General features: G+C 37.4%; 1 protein-coding gene across 2 annotated transcripts in view; it reads left to right on the plus strand.

Moving 5' to 3' along the window:
• The first annotated feature begins 7727 nt into the window (after window positions 1–7727).
• Window positions 7728–12345, plus strand: part of LOC124120412 (multiple epidermal growth factor-like domains protein 11) — a 34891-nt gene continuing 30273 nt past the window's right edge. For both annotated transcript variants that reach the window (XM_048392812.1, XM_046483228.2), the window contains exon 1: window positions 7728–7827. In XM_048392812.1, the coding sequence (XP_048248769.1) occupies window positions 7788–7827 (40 nt within the window). In that variant the 5' untranslated portion in view covers window positions 7728–7787. The remainder of the gene's footprint in view (window positions 7828–12345) is intronic.

Consider the following 12345-nt stretch of genomic DNA (forward strand, 5'->3'; position numbering starts at 1 on the left):
TACAAAGCTCGAACGAGATAAAGTCAGAAAACTGTTAGTGGAAACGAAGCATTGTAAACTCGTATTAAAAACCGATCAACAAGCTGCTTATGCAATTGTTTAGCAAAATTTAGCAACTGCTGAGCAAATGTAGCAACTGCTTAGCAAAAATACAGCAAAAATATAGCAACTGCCGAGCAAAATTTAGCAAATATAGCAAAATTATAGCAAAATTATAGTAATATAGCAAGATATAGCACAAAATACAATAAATTGAACATTACAACATGCAGAATTAGTTACAGATCAATCTTAAGATAAACATAGAGAAAGACTCGTGGCTTTGGTAGCCAGTGGAAAATGTTCCCAATATTTGAGGGGAAATTATACCACTGAAAAAATTGATAACATGACGGATGAAGAAATTAAAAAACTGTACACGCATTATGAGTCTAGACTGGGAGCTACCATGACTAAAACAATAGGTTTGGCTATGTTACAACTATACACAGTCGTAGCCTGTACGTTTCTTCCTATCCCGGCAGAACATCGCATGTATTTATGCGAATCTCTCGAGAAAGACCCATTCATCGAACATGCTATAGGCGCAGTAAGCTGTGAGTTTTATCATAGATACAGAATGTTCTTAGAGCCACTTACGACAGCTTTAATAACGGCTAGGTATTGTCTATTTAAACATATGTGCCCACTTACTAATAAATGAGACTCAAGTGACACCGATTGTGGAGACGCAACAACAAGTCCTGATTGCACAACAAGTGAACGATGAAACACCAGCGATTGCACAACCACAACAACAAGCCAGAGTGACTTAGAATCCTCGAAAAGTCGCAGCTGGTAGGAAGGGTGCGCTAGCGAGGAAGGCAAAACTAATACACAATTCAAATATTGAACATAGCACGATTAAAACTTGGGGTCCCTATACACTGGGGGTTGTTGCTATAGCGGTGGTATGGTTGTTTTATAAGACCAGAGAAGAGAAAACGTCACCAGCGATTGCACAACCACAACAAGCGATTGCATCACAAGTTCAATTAGAGTTAAGCCCTCATGTAATGTTATAAAAACATGACTACTCCAGTTACAGATGGTAAAATGTTGGTAAACGCAACATATCATTCAGTGGTGGTCAGCAGCTTGGCCATTGGCTATGCCCGTATAGCTAAAATGATTACTAAAGCCACACCATATATATATATATATATATATATATATATATATATATATATATATATATATATATATATATATATATATGATATCGGTATGATGATTCTTGATTTAGGATTGGCAATGGCAACAAAAGATATGCTAATCAAACAAGGGCTTATCCCAGAAGACGTAATGAAGTAATTAAACATTTGAATATTTTATAAACATAGTATGTTAGTACATAAGATGTAAATTCATACGCATGAGCCAATCACAAAATTGTGTAAAAAGCTGTATTGCAGATTTTTGTGGAATCCATTCCATTGCAATTAGAAAAGGACATATTAATTATACTTGTTCTGTGTGGAATTATGGTCAAAGGTAGTTACTGTTTATGTAAGAGTCACGGTGCTGACAAGAAACCGTTTCAAATTATTTATGAGAGGATAAAGGCTTACCGAAATGAGATAAATAGATTGGATACAATTCAAACCAATTAGAGATTGGTTCATATGTTGTTATATATCACAATGACTTATGTTGTCAGAGAGCTGAAAGCTTTGGCAAAAAATCGTGGTTATTCTCGAGTGAGAAAAGCTGAATTGATTGTTCTACTCGGTTTGGAATACAACAAACCCCAGACTGTTAGAGTACTCAAAGCTCAAGTGAAACAAAAGTGGGCTGAGAGGTTATTCTCGAATGAGAAAAGCTGAATTGATTGATTTACTAGATAATAATCAACCCGATGATAAAAATAATCCATCAGTTGATGAGTTAAGATTTGTACCCACAGCCGGCGTTGGTAAATATCTAAGAGGTTTGAAGATGGATATTAATTCCAACATGGATGTTAATGATGTTAAGCCCATCATATCGAGCAAAATTAATGAGGAATTAGATGATTTAAATAGTATAAAATACCAGCTGACGGTTAAAATGTCATTGAGTAAATATGACTCCGAATATACTGAACCTTATTTGCGGAGCTATCAATATAACCAAATCCGATACTATAAGCACATCATTAGATGCATCAATTCAGAGGATACAAGAAACTTTAGAACGCTGGACTAAAAGAGGTTAGGGTTTGGGTGATGATAAAATAGATAGTTTATATTTAGATATAGCAAATTATATGCCTTTCAAAGGTGGATCTTATTTAGATTTACCCTCATATTATAAAAAGAAGAAAGCCATAATTAATGTAAAAAATAAAGGCGATGACTGTTTCAGAATGATGATAAGATCTTCATTGTTCCCCGCAGATTCTAAAATCAGAGGTGTTGGACAGACTGCTATCAGGATGGATATGCCTAAAGAGGGAAAAAATATATTAAAGTACCGTATATAATTTACGCTGACTTCGAAGCACTTATCAAACCTATAGAAAATACGGAACACAATACTGAATGTAGTTTTACATACAAAACTCAAGAACATATTCCTTGTGGGTTTGGATATAAAGTTGTAAAGTATGATGGGAAAACAAACCTGCCCGTGATTTACAGAGGTTCTGATGCAGCGGGAAAGTTCCTAGAACATCTACAAAACGAAGAGAGATATTTAGGAAAAATTTATCACGTAAGAAACCCATGTGTTTGACGAGGGATGATTGGAGGGCCTATAAGAAGTCGATGATTTGTCATGTTTGTAATAAACCACTCAATGGGGATTCCGTAGGAGATCATTGCCACGTCACGGGTAATTATTGGGGAGACGCTCATAACGAGTGTAACTTGAAACTAAACATGAATTCTCAAACAATAGCCATACCCGTTGTGTTTCACAACCTTAGGGTATATGATTCTCATCTCATTATGCAAGCTATCTCAAAGACCGACGGCGGCTTAACGTGCATTCCTAATAATATGGAAAAATACATATCATTCTCGTTGACTAAAACTATACATTATACGGACAAGGATGGGAAAGCTAGAATAAAGCAAAGTAATGGACTTAGATTCATAGACTCCGTACAGTTTCTCTTATCTTACCTGGACAATTGAGATGCAAACAATCCCAATGACTTTGCAATAACAAATAAAAGATATATCGATCAGTTAACTCGCCATTTGTTGTTGAGAAAAGGTGTATATCCTTACGAATATATGGATGATTGGTCAAGATTCGACGAAACTAAATTACCATCCCTTGAATCATTCTATAGTAACTTAACAGAATCTAAAATTCAATGCCGATTATGAACACGCTCTGACGGTGTGGGATAAATTAGTTTGTAAGAATTTAGGCGATTATCACGATCTGTACTTAAATACCGATGTACTGTTACCTGCCGGTATATTCGAGATATTTAGAAAGACATGTTTAAAACAATAAGGCTTGGACCCGGCATGCTACTATTCCAGTCCCGGACTTTCGTGGGATGCATTGTTGAAAAAGACCGGGGGAAAACTAAAAGTACTCACCAATTACGATATGCACTTGTTTATTGAGAAGGGTTAAGAGGTGGTATATCGATGACGGTTAAAAGGTATTCTAAGGCTAATAATAAATTTGTGGAAGAATATGGTCCGAGTAATCAAGACACGCACATATTAGTTATATCTATCGTTAGGCATGAAACTAAAGAAAATACACAAGAGTTCTAAAGTTTGATCAAAGACCTTGGATGGAGCCCTATATAAGGCTGAACACAGATTTAAGAAAGATGGATACCAGCGTTTTCGAAAAGAACCTATATAAGCTCATGAATAACTCAGTATTTAGTAAAACTATTAGAGAATCTAAGGAAGCGTGTTGATGTTAAAATGGTCAGATCTAATGAGGAAGAAAGACTCAGGAAACTTATAGCCAGTCTGGCTTTTAACAGAAGCAAGATATTTGATAACGACTTAGCCGCTGTACATATGCAGAAAAGTAATATAAAATTCAACAGACCGGTGTACGTTGGTATGAGTATGCTTGACTTGTCAAAACACTTAATGTATGACTTTTATTACAACGAACTTAAGAAGCAATACGGCGATAGATGTGAGGTGTTATATACCGCCACAGATTCTTTGTTGATGGAAATACAAACCGAGGATGTGTATAAAGATATGGCAGAAAAAATGTGCGACACGAGCGATTGCACAAAAGATAATCCACTGCACATCGTAGTAAATAAAAAGGTGTTTGGTAAGATGAAGGATGAATGTGCTGGGACCCCTATAGCGGAGTATTCGGATTAAGACCTAAGATGTATTCTATAAAGAAGTCTGATAATGGGGAGATAAGAAAAATTAAAAGCGTTAAGAAGTATGTGGTAAAAAAGCATATCAAACACGAACAGTATAAAGAAGCATTTTGAGAAGTGTCAATCACAGGATGTATGGATTGAGAATGAACAAGACATCATTATCCCCCTTAGATACAAAGAGATTGATTGATAAGAATGGTGTAACTACCTACGCTTATGGCTACTTAGGGCGGTAATACTTTATTGTTGGGAACTATGAGCAACTCTTCTCGTACAAATGCCCTGCCCGGTCCATCTTTAAGATAATAAAGAATAGGCTCTCCTTCTTTCATAACCAACCGACTAATGTTATATATCTTAAGAGACCAAATCAGATATGTTGCACGACGTTGGCCTCCTTCAAGTTCGGCGGGCTGATATAAATATCTTACGCTTACTCTATCCGGAAGTTTTTGTTCTTTGCCTCTCCACTGTGCTGAAGTTTCGGAAGTCTCAGATTTCATTTTAATCGCATCGGATGGTTTCTTCCTGATTAATCTCATTACTTCATTATTTAGCGCTGATACAACAGCTGATAATCATGTCACCACCCATTCGGTTGATCTTAATCGTTCCGATTTCATTTCAATCCCATACTGATAGCCAAACAAACGTTCCGCTAATGTCCGGTTAAATCTTTCAACAACAGCTTGACTACGGTGGGCCTCTTTTTCACCACGCCTGATTTCGACATCGTGCTTTGTTAACATTTTAGTTACTGATCCCATAAACTTGCGACCAGGATGTACTTAGAATAACTTAGGCCATTTTAGTGGTCCACGTTTATATATGCGGCTCAGTGCATTAGCCACTTCTGTTGAATCTTTCGAGGTTAATGGCTCAGCCTCTTTGTATCGACTAGCCACATCCACTATGGTTAAATCGTATTTAAATGTTTTGCGTCTTACCTTATCATGGGGAAGAAACAAGAGGTCAGCCTGATGAACTTCATTCGTTGAAAAAATATGAAACTTCTTCCTCGGTACATAACGCGGTGCTGGTAAGTATATTTGCCACATCACTTGTTTCATTAGCCAATCCTTGGCCACATCTTTAGATACCTTAGCCGCAGTGGCTAATTTTTTTATTGCTCCTATACCTTTCAAATATCCTCATGGCCTATAGTAGATTTTATCAATTATTAATTATTATTGATATTTCTTTTAATACATATCATGACAATTGTTGAATCACATCATCATTTTGACATAAAAAATTCCATCTGTAGTAGCGGTATATGTATATAAATCTGGCTCCAGTGGGGGCTGCGGCAGAATCACCATTACCTATACAACCAGCGTGATTGACGCAGATTGTTTCTTAAAGGTGAATGTTACTTCTGGTGTTACTTCTGGTTGGGCCCCAGTCACTATCTAAGTCAATGTTACTTATTGGTGTATCGCTGGCGTATGCTTGTTACTTATAGTCACCACCTTATTGGTGTTAGGGGATCGTCATCCATAAGTATTGTGTGAGTAACAATCAGCTGGCCATAGGGGATCCCATGTAAGATTTAAGTATAAAGTCTCAGTGTAATCGAGTCCTTATTGCTTGGAGAGTGGCAGGCGTCAACCAAGAATGTGATGGGGGTCCCGTGTGTCCACTGACACTCCCTCTTTGTCCCTCCCTCACACCAGAACAAACATACAGTTTTATACATGATAATGAATGCATTCACAGAAGTACGTACTACATTCGGATTGGACAATAAAAGCAATGAATATTATACAATTTCATTTGCTTATCTATCTATAATGGAGCAAAGACAAGTGGCATGTCGCTTGTGGCGTCAGTCAGCAATCTTTAATTACAAATGACGGACAACGTCACAAAGGACGGAGAGGCCAAGCTGTGACACTTTATTATCTAACAGAACTTTTATTTTGTGACGTCAGTATGTCAACTGTGCTAGACGATATGGTTTTACTTTAATGATTTAACATCTAACTTTATATTTCTTTATGCTCATAAGATATGGAAATCTGTAATCGTTGTAAATATACATATACATAAAAAGAAGCTGTATGACAATATCTGCAGCGACTATACCTGTGAATAGAAAAGCAATTAGACAGACTCGGTTGTCTTGGAGTTCATATTCTAATGATTGGAGAGATGAGATAGCTTGGTATACCAAGAAATAAGCGGCTGTGTCCACTCTGCGTAATACCAGTAATCGTTGCTGAGTTTCATTGTTGTCTTGTACATTCATTAAATCACGACTTGTTACTTTCTGCCAATGTATTTCTGAAAGTTAGATTTCAACAGGTGCTATGGTCACGCAGTATATTTGTTAAAACTGTTCAGCTAAATATGTTTTCATTTTTATGTACAGTATTGTATAAAAGCGATGTGTCTGTATAACTGAACAGCGCTCCACACTTTAAACTTTATTTTGTGAATGTACTGTATAATTGGCCAGTGGCGCCTTTACTAAAATAAACTCACTTTCACTCAGAATAGTTGTATACAGTATGATAAGTATGTATGGAGTGAATTCCGAGCTAAAGTTTCTTCACATGTCTCCAAAATCATCTTTGTCTGGATCGAATGGTAAACTATCTCTAAGAAAACAGCGTTTATCTTCTCGTAGTTTCAGCAAATGTACAATGTAGGAAGAAATATGTACCAGCCCCAACAAGGGTAGAATAGTTACACGTACATCAAGATGTGGAGAAACTGGGAATCCGATGCATAACAAAAGGCATGTGAAGGTAAGGCAAGCACCTCATGCTGAGGTAGCATTTACAACTCTGGAGAGCGGTTTTAATACTAAAGTCAAACCCAAGTACTATGTACCTAAATGTGAATTGTAAGCACATGTTATGCATGGGTTTTCAACTCATTGGAGAATTCATTAACCTGATATTTACACAGGGGTAAACCTCATGAGTTTCCATGAGAAGATAGCCACCCATTACCTATATTTTCACTTAAAAGGCTTTTGTCCTGAAATACCTTTTATCATAGGAAACATATGATCTGTTTGAGAAAAATAAGACCTACAGGAGAAATATTTCAGATTTCAAAGCATAGTAACTCAGAGACCCCATAGTGGTTCTGGTTGAGGAAGGTACCCAGCAATCTATGGTGGTCGTATATTGTGTGTCGTTACATCCCAAAGGCGTGGAACGTTTCTAGAAATATCGATCACTTGATCGTCCTGTCCACAGAATACTCCCTTTACTTCAACAGTATAATTTCTGTATACCTCTCAACCGCTCCTTAATTTGCATGATCACGAGAACATGTTTTGTCAAATATGCGTGCAGCAAACGTTTATCATGACATGATTTTCCACTGAAATATATTTTCTTTTTTAAATACTTAGATAAGCTTTAACGTATAAAAGTTTGTGAGAAGTGGGCATGCGCTCAGATTTAGAGAGGTAAACATCATGAAGACTCTATGTGTCCTGGGACTACTGGCTGTAATTGGTAGGTATACACACAAATGAGCTAGATATCTCGTCTCTGATCTCCAATTCGTCGTGTAGAGTTGTGTCCCTTATGTGTTCGAATCCAGGTTCATCGTGATTGCATTTCTCGGTTTGTCAGCGCCATTTCCAGCTTAACCCAAGTGGTAACCGTCAAAGACCTGCATCATTCGAGCCTTTATCTTTGATACGATATTGACAGGAAACAAATATGTTTCCCTGTTGGGTTAGTCAAGACAGAAGAGGTTGATCAACAAGTTTTCTAAGATAATTTACTAATAGATGAAAAGCTCCGACTAAACTGTATCATGCTACAATGTTCACTTTTTGAGTTACGTCATTATGGACTGACGTCATTGTGTTGTTCAAATTACCTCCCCCGTAATCTAACGAATCGTTGGTAACATCGTTTTTCATCACCATCAAGTAACATTCCACATTCACATCAGTTTTCTGTGAAATAGTTTTTTTAAACTCGTCAAATATCTGAATATTATCACGTTAGAAAAAAATACGGCAACATGATGTCAACCTTCTCTCATGCCGCACCGCTGGCTTATCACAAACATTCAAATCAGTGCGGCCGTGCCACAGCAGTCACAAAATTGTCTGTGGCGGGCGATGGTACCTCCAAATGATGTCTGTCTCTGGAGAAATGTATTGAACAACTGCAGTCTACGCCAAAGGAATGAGTTATCTTTGAAAGTTTCATAACCACATGAAAACTGTTTCTCAACGTACGGCATTTAGCAACATACTCCAGTCAAACAAAAAGGCTCTTCTTTCGCCATGTTCGTCCCACAGCGACGTCATATCACGTCTTCGGACGTCAATTCACGTCGGTTACCGTATCATGTAGCGCAACCATCTCGGTGAGCACACTATTTCATTGCTTTCAGCTGCTGCAGGTTTCTGACATTAGTCTTGGAAACAAAGTTGTAATTTGGACAACAGAAAACATTCCAAATCACAGTATCCAGAGACACTGTTTCATGAAGAATATATTAAATGCACTTTGTATTCATGAAATGTATATTCATACCTCATATATATGTTGCTTGTGTACAGATTGTGTACAGATTGCCAGTGATCAACACTGACCAATTACACACTTCACTTCACATTGTCTATATGTAAGCCCTGATAAGCTCACAGCCAAGTAAGGGGCGGTCGGGTAGCCTAGTGGTTAAAGCGTTCGCTCGTCACGCCAAAGACCCGGGTTCGACTCCCGACATGGGTACAATGTGTGAAGCCCATTTCTGGTGTTCCCCGCCGTGATATTGCTGGAATATTGCTAAAAGCGGCGTACAACCATACTCACTCACTCACAGCCAAGTAAAGGCTGGTGTTATGCAATTGTGGCTTGGCTATTGCTCGACAGGCAGACAAAGTGGTCAGTTCCAAGGTCAGATTCAGGTGTTAACTGTCATGCCATGTCGGCAAGATTTGAAACTTTAATTGTGTATGCCATGTCGGCAATTGGTGAACTATGGTACATTATGGATTAGATGAAACATTCACTGGATCTTGTTCGGAAATGATGGGATATTACAGCATAAAGTTTATTGTGATTGATTCTTGCTATTGCTGTTTGTGAACAATATGAAATCGATTAGACTGCCAGTCTTAAATTATTTTTAAATTGTTGTGTGATCTCTCCTTGTTATGTATGGAAACTGTTTAGTGGATCCACACGTAACAACATCGAACTTCGACTTTCTTTATATTTCTTAGCTCGGCCCCACAATGCACTAATGACTTGTGCAATGTTTCGAGTCACGTGATTAATTTCAAGCAAATTAATCGAAAAACAATAATTAAAACACCCCACTTATTACTGTTTGGGAATATGGGCAACCGGATAATGAAATGATGTATTTAAATTGCAACCTACTCGTTTTTGTGGTGTTGTATTATGTTCAAAACGGAAATATTCCCTTAACATAAAGGTGAAGCAATTAGGTGGAAGAACCTGTTAATTAAAATTTTACATTTAATGTGACAAGTCATTGCAGATTTTAGCTAACTAGAACTGTCCTATGGGGAAAAACGTCCCGCAGATGTATGATAATGTTAACGTGAGTATCCAAACGTCCCTCTGCAATCGCACTGGAAGACATAATCACAACGTCTATTTGATTTAAGATTATATGAAATAGGGTAGAGTATTTAAAGGAGCAGTCAGAGGCCTGTTTTCCATTGACATGGTAAAAACAAAATCTATGTGGTCGAGTTAGGAATCCCATAACATGTCAATATACAAAATTTAAATGAAATCAGACAATTTCTAAATTTTGAACAATCAGATGCCAGATGTTTTGTTGCCATGGTAACAGAATGGCAATGGAAACGAAGGCATCTCGTACAGCGTCCTTAGATACACCTACGTACATATCTGAAAGAAATCGATATAGTAGTTTAGAAGTTGTCCAGACAAATTGAAATGACGAAGTAATAAAAGTCAATAACACCCCCGAAATGAAAACATAATTGCAATGTGCCCAACTACATGTTGAAGTGGTCACCCAGACAATGTTTTAATTGAAATCAGTCAATTGCAGGGTTACAGTGAACTAATAACCAATTAAAAGGATATTCACGGTTTTCTAAAGGACTTCATTAATAGATATTTACTGATTTAGATGTTTCAAACCTGTAAATTACAAAATGGCGACTGTGATATTATCCTGGATTTCTGAATAAGGTTATATTACAGAACCTTGTGATCATCCACACCAAGTCTTAAATAGGGTAAATTATCTATATTTCGACCAAGCAGATATTCTGTTGATAGTGTAATAAAATGTGCTTTGTGATTTAAATTATATGTAAACATCATTTAACGAAATCGAACAACTAAATATCAACCAATCAGATACCTCGGTAACATTGCCAAGAAAACTTATTCAATCTCATGAAAACGAGAGATATTTGCACACACTTTTCTAAACCAAGCAAGATAATCACACGCATCAACTTGGATGATGATCCGGTTGTGCCATCAGTGTCCCCTTCGAAGCGTATGTAATGGCACTGTTGTTTGTTCACGACTGCACGACCAGATCACTCAAAGTGAACATTTCCGATATAAATCATTCGAAAACGCCGTAGAAGTGTGCCTGACTTCTGATTATGTGGCCCAAATTTATCCCAAATGTGAACAATAACATTCCCTATCTCCAGCGTAAAACGCTATGAGTAGATCACGGTTGTCTTTTCTTATTCCGGTGGTGACCTTGCCGTTGTCACTGACATGCAAACAGCCGTGATTTTGTTGATTTTCAAGTATTCAGTAAAAGGCGGTACAGTTAACATGAACGTTTTTGGCGAACACTCTGATTCCCTCATCCAAAATGTGTACGGACATGATATAAATTCAACTGATAGATCAGGGAACTGACCATTTTGATTGCACAGCCGGGACACCGGACGCTTGTATTACCATAAGCTGGTGCTGTTATATTTGCAAACACAACTGCAGGCGCATGCTGTAAATGCGTATGCATAGAAATGTCAACAATGTCCATATTTGGGCATATATCAATATTCATGCGCAACCAGATTTTGCAACCGGTTTCAGCTTGGTATGTATGTCAACAAAGGAACTTTCTATAGCATCTGAAAGTCCACTCGTTTCGTAAAAATTGTACCTAACAAGACTGAATAAGAAGAAGAAGAAGAAGAAGAAGTCTTTTATTTGTACTAAGGCCACTGGCCCATATACAATACATATCAGTGTAGTATTCTCTATTTACGAATAATAATAAGAAACCGGACAGAAACAATAAAAAATGTGAAAATAGCCAAAAGTACCCTATTTACATATTTCCAATCAAACTTTGTTCATAAGAATCTTTTACAGTAAGAGGCTATATTTTGCTTTATTTACCCTAAATGTAAAAAAGTATATTTTGATGTTTCTCTTACTGTAAAAAAAATACATTAAGAGTTAACACATAACCCTTCATGTACGATTTTTTACATCATGAGTTATTTTCACATTGAGGGTTGTAACACAGGTCTACCTGTCACACCTTAATCTAGTCACTGCCTTCAGAGAACACGGAGTCCATATTGTGTGTTTCTAGAAGTTTCTGTGAAGATCAAACTGGTGAGTTAAAGGCCCACAGGGGCTGGACGATTTACAGTAACACGTGACCTTAAGTCCTTTGTTCACACGTGACCAGTGTTATAACTACCTGCTACTGCTACACTGTGAAGTCTGTATGCAACTCCTTAGATTACATATTGTTACTCCAACCCTCCACATCACCTGTCTCACTTCTTGCCATTATAATACGTCTCAAATTTACGCATTTGGCTTCAAGAAGTGTAACAGGTTTCTGATACGCCAAAAGTGCATTGGAGCGATTCTCAGATCAGATTGGTTAGCACAAAGTGACGTCAGTTATCTGTCTTCCAAGGTGAGACATTTCTCTTTCTTTCTTTTTAAGATGACAGACAGACAGACAGAGAGACAGACAGACAGACAGTCAGACACTGACATCACATAAAACAC

The sequence above is a fragment of the Haliotis rufescens genome, unplaced genomic scaffold, assembly GCF_023055435.1.
Source record: "Haliotis rufescens isolate VD_foot unplaced genomic scaffold, xgHalRufe1.0.p SCAF_11, whole genome shotgun sequence".
Lineage (NCBI taxonomy): Eukaryota > Metazoa > Mollusca > Gastropoda > Lepetellida > Haliotidae > Haliotis > Haliotis rufescens.